This window comes from Dasypus novemcinctus, chromosome 1 (assembly GCF_030445035.2).
Source record: "Dasypus novemcinctus isolate mDasNov1 chromosome 1, mDasNov1.1.hap2, whole genome shotgun sequence".
NCBI lineage: Eukaryota > Metazoa > Chordata > Mammalia > Cingulata > Dasypodidae > Dasypus > Dasypus novemcinctus.
This window is the reverse complement of record NC_080673.1, coordinates 137,447,947-137,459,308: the sequence shown is the minus strand read 5'-3', so window position 1 is coordinate 137,459,308 and position 11,362 is coordinate 137,447,947. Positions and strand designations below refer to the sequence as shown.

General features: G+C 38.0%; 1 protein-coding gene across 2 annotated transcripts in view; it reads right to left on the bottom strand.

Moving 5' to 3' along the window:
* Positions 1 to 4,398: 4,398 nt before the first annotated feature.
* Positions 4,399 to 11,362, bottom strand: part of LOC101430809 (transmembrane protease serine 11E) — a 125,998-nt gene continuing 119,034 nt past the window's right edge. For both annotated transcript variants that reach the window (XM_071216213.1, XM_071216212.1), the window contains one exon: positions 4,399 to 9,339. In XM_071216213.1, the coding sequence (XP_071072314.1) occupies positions 9,178 to 9,339 (162 nt within the window). In that variant the 3' untranslated portion in view covers positions 4,399 to 9,177. The remainder of the gene's footprint in view (positions 9,340 to 11,362) is intronic.

Below are 11,362 nucleotides of genomic sequence, written 5' to 3'. Positions count from 1 at the left end.
ATTTTTTGTAGTTGCCGGCTTGAGATCTCTGAAAAGCAGACCCAGAATCTAATAACACAAATAGCAAAGTTACAATGGAAATTAAAATCTCAAACTGGCATGGTATCTGCTGTTAAAGAGAGTCACTGACTGGAAAGAATTGGAATCCTGATTTCAATTCTGAATGGGGATATATAGGTTGATGATAATGGCAATGGGAACACTGAAACCCTAAGTGCTCTGAGTCTTTGCCAGATAAACTTATAACAGTCTGCTTTAAAGAAACAGGGGGTGGAGATTTCCACCACATCCCCATTCAGTTCTCTGATTTGGCCTGTGCAGAAAACAGATGCCTCTTGGACAATGGCAGTGGATTTTTGTAAACTTAACCAGGTTAATCACTACTTGGATTGCAGTTGCTGTTTCAGATGTGTTATCATTGTTTGAGCAAATCAACATATTCCCTAGTACTTGTAATGCAGCAATTGATGTGACAATTGCTTTTTTTCTCAATTGCAGTTAGTGAGAACCACCGGAAATAGTTTGCTTTCAGCTGGAAAGGTAAGTAATATACTTCAATGTCCTATCTCAGAGGTATATCAACTCTCCAGCCCTATGTCATAATCTTGCCTTTAGGGACCTTGATTGTCTCTCTTCCCACAAGACTTCACACTGTTCCATCATATTGATGATGTCATGTTGGTTGAACCTAGTGAACAAGAAGTAGTAATATCCACAACTTACTGGTAAGACATTTGTGTGTCAGAGAGTGGGAGATAAATCCAACAAAAATATAGGGTCTTTCACCTTAAGTGAAATTTCTAAGTGCTCGGTGGTATGAGGCATATTGAAATACCCTTCTAAAGTGAAAAATAAGCTATTGCACCTAGAACCTCATATGTCCATGAAAGAGGCACAACACTAGTTGGCTTCTTTGGATTTTAGAGACATTTATTCCTCATTTGGGTGTGCTACTCTGGCCCATTTACCAAGTGATCAGAAAAGCTACTAATTTTGAGTGGTAACCAGAACAAGTGGTGACTCTGTGACAGGTCCAAGATGCTGTGTAAGCTGCTCTGCCACTTGGGCCATATGATTCAACAGATTCAATAGTGCTGGAAGGGTCAGTGGAAAATAGAGATGGTGCTTGGGCTCTACTTGATGGACTCCTATAGGAACATCATAGAACAGACCTCTAGGGGTTTGTAGCAAAGCATTGCCATCCTCTGCAGGTAACTATTCTCCTTTTAAGAAACAGTTTCTGGCATGCTACTGGGACTTAGTAGTAATTGAATGCTTAATCTCAGGCCACCCAGTTACCATGAGACCTAGTTAACTATCATAGATAATGTCCAACTCACCAACCTATGAAGTTGGACATGCATAGCAGCATTCCATTATAAAATGAAAGATAGGACTCAAGCAGGCCCTGGAGGCCCACGTAAGTTACATGAGGAAATGACCCAAATGAGCATGGCCACCACTTCTGCCACATTACCTTCTCTTTCCCAGCCTACAGATATGTACTCAAATCAGCTGACTGAGGAAGAGAAAATGTGGGACTTATTTACAGATGTTTCTGCACTATGTGCAGGTACCACTCAAAAGTAGACACCTGCAATACTGCAGCCCCTTTCTGGGACATCCCTGAAATATAGTGGTGAGGGGAATTCCTCCTAATGGGCAGAACTTCAGATAGAGCACCTGGTTGTTCATTTTACTTAGAAAGAGAAATGGTCAGAAGTATGTATGTTTATTGATTTGTGGGTTGTTATCAATGGTTTGGCTGAATGATCAGGAACTTGAAAGGAACATGACTAGAAAATTGGTGATGAAGTCTGAGGAAGGGTATGTATATAGACCTTTCTGAACGGGCAAAAATCACGATATTAGTGTCCCACATGAGAGCTCACCAGAGCATGACTTCAGCAGAGGAAGATTTTAATAATCAAGTGGATAAGATGATGTACTCTGTGGATAACAGTGAGCCTCTTTCACCAGCCACTCCTGTCATTGCCCAATGGACACTTATGAACAATAGGGATGGTGGCTATGCATGGGCTCAGCAACATGTACTTCCACTCACCAAGAACAACCTGTATACAGCCACTTCTGAGTATCCAATCTGCCAGCAGACCCATTCTCAGTCTCCAATATGGCACCATTCCTGAGGTTATCAGCCTGCTATCTGATGGCAGACTGATTACAGTGGACCACTTCCATCATGTAGAAGCAGCAGCTATTTGTTCTAACCAGAATAGACACATACTCTGGATATGGGTTTGCCTTCTTTGCATGCAATGCTTCTGCTAAATCTATCATCCGTGGACTTACAGAATGCCTTTTCCACCATAGTGATATTCTACACAGCATTGGTTCTGATCAAGCTCAAGGAACCCACCTCATAGGAAATGGTGTGCAGAAATGGACACCTGCTCATGGAATCCACTGATGATGCCCATCATCCTGAAGTGGCTAGGTTGGTAGATGGATGGAAGGCCTTTTGATGACTCAGTTATAGCACCAGCTAAGTGGCAATACCTTACAACTAAGGCAATGTTCTCCAGGAGTCCTTATATGCTCTAAATCAGCATCCATTCTATGATGCTCTTTCTCCCACAGCCAGAATTCATGGGTCCAAGAATGGACATGGCACCACTCACTATTACCCTTATTGATCCACTAGAAAAATGTTTGCATCCCATCCCTGCAACCTTAAACTCTGATGGTCTACAAGACTTAGTTCCAAAAGGAGGAACCAGGAGACACTATGGATTCCATTGAACTGAAAGCTAAAATTGTCACCTGATCACTTTGGACTCCTCAGGCTTCTGAATAAACAGGCAAAGAAAGGAATCACTGTACTGACTGGGGTGACTGATCCTGACAATCAAGGGGAGTTAGGACTGCAAATGTACATTGGAGGTAAAGAAGAGTTTGCCTGAAATACAGGACTTCCCCTAGAGTGTCTCTTAGTACTACCATGCCCTGTGATTAAAGTCATGAAAAATTACAACAACTCAACCTAGGTAGGACTACCAATCGATCAGCCAGATCCTTCAGAAATAAAGTTTTGGGTCTCCCTAGCAGACAAATGATCATGGCCAGCTGAGGTAACGGGAATATGGGATGGGTAGTGGAAGAAGGTAGTGACCAATACGAACTAAAAATATGTAACCGCTTGCAGAAATGATGGTTATAATGGTCTTGAATATTTCGCTCTTGTTTTGATATGAGTATGCTTCCATATGTACATAAAACAAGTATCTTTATTTCACTCCCTATCTTATCCCCTTACCATATGATATAAGTTGTATTAGTTTCATGTCATAGTATTTAATTTATGTATATCAAGTTTAAGAGTGGATATCACCCACAGACTTGCATCCTATTCTAGAGAGAATTAGTATATTTCTGGTTGTATGCAGGACAAATGAGTATTGTTAGGTATAAAATATGTCTGTTACTGTGTTTATTTAGAAATCAAGTATGGTTTAAGGTAATGTTTATGGCTTCCAAATTGTGGACCGCAATGGTTAGGCCCATGTGTCAACTTGACCCAGTAGTTTGGTCAAGCAAGCCCTGGCCTAATTGTTACTGTGAGGATGTTTTGTGGATTTAAATCATTAGTAAGCTGATTACACCTGTGGCTGATTACATCTACAGTCAACTCAGGAGATTGTCTTTAGCAATGAGAGACACCTTATCCAAGTGGGTAAAGGTCTTAAAAGAAGTGATTATTTCATCAGTCAGAAGATTTTCCTTCCCTACTTCAGCCAGCCAACTCCTCCTAAAGAATTCTTCAAAAATCTTCCTCAGAGTTCCTGGCTTGGAGCATGCCCTATGGAATTTGGACTCATGTGTCTCCAGAGTAATGTGAGACAATTTTATAGAATCTCATAATTTTTACAGATATCTCCTCTTAGTGTGTTTTCCTAGAAAACCCTTACTAATACATAGTCATAGAAAACACTTTGACAAATGACATGTTTTTGAATGATCCTAATAAAATTTCTTTTGTAGAATCAGAATTAAATAAGAAATCAGCTGAATTGTTGATGCATCTCATTTTAAAGCTGTTTATTCAACCTATTATAATCCAGTACCATATTATTTAAAAGAAAATTGTATTTTCAATACAGAAACCATTATAATAGCTGACATTTCTTAAGCACCTACTGTGTTCTAAAAACTGTGCTAAACACTTTTCAAACATTATCTCATTTTAACCCCCACATCAATCATTTCAGGTAAATATTATTATCCCTGTCTTATAAGTGGGGTAAATTGAGGCTTACTGTGTTTAAATAACTTGCTTAAGTCACACAGTTGGCATGAAAGCTGGGATTAATTCTTAATATTACTGTGTAAACCAAAATAAAGTTGCGTTTTTTGCATAATACAAAAATAAAGGAGTCATTCAACAACATTTATTGAAAGTCTATTATATACAGTGCACTTTTTGAGGTGCTGTGGGAAGAGAGAGAAAAGACACAGAAGAACCATTTGCCCTCTTGTATAATTAATAAACATCATGATAGTCATGACTTCTTAACTTTCTCCAGTTAAATGACTAACATTCTTAGAACGAAGAAACACTTTCCACATCATTTTTCAAAAGGAGTTGTCATTTTAAAAATATGAGAATATAGCATCTATTTCTTTGTGCACATAAAGGTGATATTTTCACTGTGAGCCAAACCTTTCTTCCTTCTTTTATAAAAGGAAATATCAAAAATATTTCTCTGAGGAATATGATGTCACTGTAAACTTAAACTTCTAAAATTTCTCCTTAATTTAAGTTCTTTCTAGTCTGTTGCAAAATGAATTCTTCAAATCACACACATCAAAAAAATTTATTTTAGTTTGGAATTTAACCTCCAGAAACCTAGAAAAAATACTAAGGGCTATGTCAATTTACATGAATTAATTGTTAAATCCTTTGCAAAGATGAATTGTATTCTTTTGCTTGTTTTTTTTTTTTAAGACCCTACTATAGATTTTCTACTACTGTTCTCAGTATTCCTTGAAGACCCAGACATCCTTCCTGAATTATGTTGCTACTTATAGTTTGGAGATGCCATGTAATGGCCCCACTGCAGAATGTACTGAGTCAAGGGGAATCAATTTTTAATGGAATCTTGAGAGTAATTTAATTTGAAATGTTCTTATATCTCTGTTTAAAATTCATCACTTTTCTTAGCCTTGTTTTATTCCCAAAAACCTTTCATTAAATAGATAAAAAATGGCTTAAGCAAAATATTTAACTCTATCAATTCATGCCAGTTTTCATATCTTAGCTAGCCAAACTTAAATTTTATCAGCTTAAAAGCAAATTTTATTTGAGTCAATAAAAGGCAAATTTTTCCCAATAATTTTAACTTTTGAAGTAGTTATTTTAAAACACAGAAGTTGAATAAGTAGTTTTATATATTAATGAAAGTATAATGGAAAGACTCGGTGAAGTCTTGCCATTAAAATGCCCTTATGTGGACAAATAATACATAACCTTTCTGATACGAATTAAACAAATGAGCCCTCTGAGAAACCTAAAGTCTGGAAGATAGGTTTACAGGAAATAGAAAGGGAGATGAAGCCTGTGTGCCAATGCCCACACAGGTGAAATCTATGACAAGGTGGAAGTGAGCAGTTATGCAGTGAAGGGATATGAAAGGTGTAGGGATAATATTGGATTGGGTGGTACAAGCTTGACATGGGCTAGGGTTGGGAGGATGGGTTGGATGGTCCACAGAACTGGGAGGAGGGCTGGGGGAGGGAGCAGGTGAACATGGGGGATTGGTGGGAAGAATATAATAGATGGAAGAGGGGGTACTTGGGGACAATGGAAATATTCTGTATGATCGTGCAATGATGGATACAGGCCATGTTAAATTTCACCAAAAATTTATAGAAGTGTATAGTCTAAAATGTAAACCATAAGGTAAACTACTGACCATGGTTAGTAGCTATGTTTCAATATTTGTACATCAGCTGTAACAAATGTAACATCCATATGTAAAAAGATCATTAAGAGGGAAGGGGGAAAAGGAGGATGATGTTGGGTATATGGGAGTCCCCTACATTCTGTATGTGACTTTACTGTGACCTAAAACTTCTTTGAAGACATAATAAAAAAAAAAGGTAAGACACTGAGGAAGAAATGGAAGAAATTGCCACTGTACATACAAGACAACATCTATTACAACAATAAAGGCAAAACATCAAAAAACTACTTTTTTATAATATTTTTCATTTTTTAATACCCCAATTTTTTAAAATTTGTTTTAGTTTTTCTAAATTGTTATGTATGTTATTTCTTATGTTTAAACATATCATTACTATCTCATTTTCTTATTAATTGAATTTGGCAATGTATTAGGCTTCATTTTTGAAGAAGTTTGGATCACAGAGGGGTTCAACTATGGTGGGGGGGAACATTCATGTGGGGTGTCATTGATGGGGGATGCATGGGAGGGAGTCCGCCTAGGTGTGCATATAGGGTATATAGATATGTTCTGATATTCATTGAGTATTGACACAGTGGGTAGAGATTCACACAACCGAGGGTGTGCTGGGTTCCCATCCTGGGAGTTCTGCTGCATTCCCCAATGGAACAGCAACAATTCCCCAAGTGCAGGGGCAATGACTAGTGAAGAAGGATGGTCCAATGATAGGCCATTGATACTGATAACTTTGCTTATCAGCCTTTTGCACTTGAAATTTCAACCTGGCCTAGTGTTGTAGGGTGCCTAAAAGTTAATTCCTGAAAGCCTCCATGTTGTTCAAATGTCATCACTCTCTAAGCCAAACTCAGCATATAAATGCATTACCTTCCCCCAGAGTGGGACATGACTCCCGGGGATGAGCCTCCCTGGTGCTGAGGGATTACTACCAAGTACCAACTGGTGATGCAACTGGAAAAAGACCTTGAATAAAAGGGGGAAATAGTAAAGACAAATAAATTTATATGGTTAAGAGACTTCAAAATAAGTCAGGAGGTCATCAGTGGGGTCACACTTATGAACGTCTCAGCAGGCTCTCATAGACAGCCAAAGTAGATAATACCCCAGGTAGTGGTGCTCCTGAGTGCTACAGAGACACCCAGGTCCTATGGTCATGGCAGGGACTCCGGAGTTTGGTGCCTTGCCAGTGGGCCTTACTTTGGAATTTGTGTTCCTGAATGTGACTTCTTTACACATGCCTCTTCTGTCCCTTTTATTGAACCTGTGGTTGATGCAGGGCTTGGTTTATGTCCAGGAGACTTGAATCTCTGGGCTGTCCATATGCCAGTTGAGCCCTGAGCCTCAGCAGAGTTATAGCACCTACTCTCCAGTTCATTGGACTTACGCAGGTCAGGTAACAAGGAGGTGAGGATGGACAACCACACCAAGGAACTGAAAGAGTATATAACTATAAGGAGGAGAGTCCTATCCATCAGCCATGTGGGATCAAAGCCCCTCTCAATTAAGAGGTGGAGTGGGTATCACCATCTCAGAGTCCTCAGGATTGGGGAATAAAATGTGGACTAGAGTGGACTTACTGGTATTCTACTATAGAATTATTGTAACTCTAGCAATGGAAGAAATTATATCATTAATGTAGACAGTGGCCACTGCAGTTGCTGAAGGCAAGGAGAGGGAAAAAGAGATATAACATGGGGGCATTTTGGGGACTTGGAGTTGTCCTAAATGATATTGCAGGGACAGATGTAGGCCATTATATATCCTGCCATAACCCACTGGATGGACTGGGAGAGAGTGTAAACTGCAATGTAAACTATAATCCATGCTGTGTAGCAGTGCTCCAAAATGTATTCACCAAATGCAATGAATGTACCACACTAATGAAAGAAGTTGTTGATGTGGGAAAAGTGGGGGTGTGGGGAGTGGGGCATATAGAAATCTCCTATATTTTTTAATGTAACATTTTGTGTGATCTCTGTATCTCTTAAAAATAAATTTAAAAATAAAATAAAATGCCCTTATGTACGGGCACCTGTCCTAACTTCATAATGGCCTAGATCACTTGAATGTTGTGCCTCCACTAGCTAAGTAATACTTGAAAAATGTTAAAATTATGAAAGAGGCTGATATTAGGCTTTCCTTCTTCAGCTTCTTATATCCAGACAATTAGCAATTCAGTGCCATACTAGATGCAGCAGAGATGCAGCTTCTAGGTTATCCTCCCTTTAATATCTTTCTCCCTGGGTTAAGATGAATCGAAGAAGACCACCAGCATTTTCAGGCTGTAAACAGTGGGGGAAGAAGTGGGGGAAGAAGAATACCTACAATCATCTCAAAATGGAAATCTGAGCCCTCACTTCAAGTACATGACTACAACACCTGGACATTACCTCCATTCAAGGCTTTACTTTCAATAGTTTGGATTTATTCAATTTTCCCCTCCTCCATTCCACTCAATCACCCAAATTTTTACCAAATACGACGTGCTGATTGTCCTTCAATGAATTGTCAGTCTAGTAAGGAGACTTATTTGTTTTTTAGTATTACATATAGACATCCTCAGCAGGGCAATATTCAAATAAATATTATTTGATTTAACTTGTTCAAAACAATTACATTACAGAGAGTTTGTATAATTATTGTAGGTTATACGAAAACTGACTCTTCCCCACTTTTCTCTTAGCAAGTGTTTGACTGGAAAGGAAAATAAAGCTACATCTTGGTTTCTCTCTTAATTTCCGTTCTTTCTCCATTATTAAGTGTTCAGTGTTCTGCTGGCTGTTTTCTTGACTTTCATAATAAATATGACCATTTTCCTCATTCCACTAGAAAAAATAAATACATAATACTATCTATACATAAAAATAGTATTCCCTTTTTATGTTTCCTTTGTCCTATACCTTTAATGCATACATTTATTGAAATGAGAGTGCTGGGGAAATGGAGGAAGCGATTGTTTCATATTACATATACACAAGAGAAATTTATGTCAACAAAACAAAACTGATGACAAAAAGACTTCCAGAAAACAAATTAATGAAGTTTGGGACAGAAACCATCAGACAGAGGCAGGATGTTCCCATGTGAAGCAGAGCTAGGAAGGATATATATTGAGTCAAGCAAACAGTTTAGTTACATCGGTGAGGTCCAGATGGCTTCCAAGGTGTCTACAATTCTGTACCTCTAAGAATTGCCTCCACCTAAAAATGTGTTTCATTCTACTAGGTTATTCTCTCTAGATGCCAGTTTTGGAGGTGATCCAGTCCCGGAAGGCAGTCACTCTAGTATAAACACCAGGTTTATTAGGTTGGCCACATTCATCTCCCCAGCTCACGATTCCAGCAAGGTACCAGATATCTCTAGCATCCGGACTAACCAGTGGTCCTCCAGAATCACCCTAAGGGGAAATATGAGATTAGTAAATCGTAATGCAGTCCATTAAGAGGAATTTGCTATTTTTCTCACTTAAAGGTTTAATGAAATGGGTCAGTTTCAAGCAGAAGTGGTTCCCCTGATCCATGTCAGTTATCTGTATAAAGGTGGAGCTCTGACACTGGCTTAGTCTCAGGGTTCAGTACACAGAGATCAAAGGCTACACCACTTTGGAGAGCAGTACTCTTAACTTAGCTGGTACTTCTGACAAAAATAATTCCCTCTTATCCTCCCTGTTCAGGTTGGCTTTTTTTGATAAGACATAATTCCTAAAAAAGCATGAGCATTAGAGTTAGATGGGTTTAAATCTCAAGTCTCGCCTTTTTCAAGCTGCCTTAGACCTTTAATTTACTTAATTGTAAATGCTTTTAATAGTACCTATCTTGGCTGATTATTTTGAAGATTGTGTAAGACAGGAAATGTAAAGTGCTTAGCACAGAGTGAGGTATAATGCACAACTTAGTAAATAAATATATTAAAAAGCACAAATTCAAATTGCATATCTCTTGTGAACTACAGAGTGCTGCTTCTTTATACAGGTCATAAGAACAAGGTACAAGCTGGTCATTTCTCAGACAGTGTGGTGTCTAGTTATTGACCACCCATTAAGCCTTCATCTTTCTATGAAGTGCTTAATAAATTAACCATATCATCTCATTAATTCATGTAATCCTTGCAACAAAACAAAAGGTAAGTTTCATTTTCTCCATTTTATCAATGAGAAAATTGATACTAAGAAAAAGTTAGTAACTTGCCTGAGGTTACATCAGTGAGAGAACTTAAGTTTGTACCTAGAGCTATCTAACTCAGAAACCCATGCATTTGTCCCTACATTATACAATTTTCCTTGTGTATTTTCTTACATCAATTTAAAAATATATATTAATTAATATTAATGACAGCTAAATTTGAAATAATGTTTTTGTAATTTGGAAATGAAATAGCCAGTAAGTGTTTACTGATATCCTCATATGTGGTGGAAATATTTTAAAAAGTGTAAATTTATGGACCTTTCCCTCAAAAAGGTTACATTATGCTTATAGAAATAAGATGTGCCATATGAAGCTATTTAAAGAAAGCCACAATTGTTGGCCACATCCACAGGCACTTATTTAATTGGCTAAGTTTTTATCTTGAAGAGACTAGGTTCATAACATATTTCAAACCTTGCTAATTATTTTTATTTTATAATCACTACACTGTGTCTCAATTGTCTCATCTCCAAAATAACAGTCGCATTTACCTCCCTGGTAATGTTAAAGAGCCAAACCCTTGATCTTGAGGCTTGCATTTATGATTTCTGTAATGACAAAACTAAACCTAATTATAATCAATGCCTAAGAGTCAATTTCACCCCAAAAATTTCCTTGTTGCTCATATGTGGCCCCTCTGTAGGTCGAAATCTGTAAATAAACTCACTATCTTCCCCATTGTGTGGGAAGTTACTCTCAGGAACAAGCCTCCCTGGTGCTGAGGGGCTAAATACCAAATGTTGATCAACAATGTTTTCAGAGAAAGATCTTGATCAAAGGGGGGAAATTTTTAAAAAATGAAATAAAGTTTCTGTGACTACATGATTTCAAATGGAGAAGGGAGGTGACTCTAGAGGTTACTCTCAGGCAGGTCTCCCCAGATACCATAAACTGCCAAAGTATGCAAAGCCTTAAGCAACAATGTTCCTGAGAACCCTTAGGACCTCTAGACACCATAAACAAACCACAAGATAAAGAACCCCATAAACTATCTAACCTGAAGAATAATTTGAATACCACAAATATCCACCAACCACAAACAACTTGTTTAATCTTCTTTTCCTTTAAAAACCCTTCCTTAGAAATGCCAGGGCAGGACATGACATGGGTACCTGAATCTGTGTGTCCCAAATTGCAATTTTATGAATGCAAATAAATGCCTTTATTGTCTTACAGCTTAGTTTGTTATCTCAGTTGACAGAGTAATGAAGGAATATATTAGGGAATTAAAAGAAG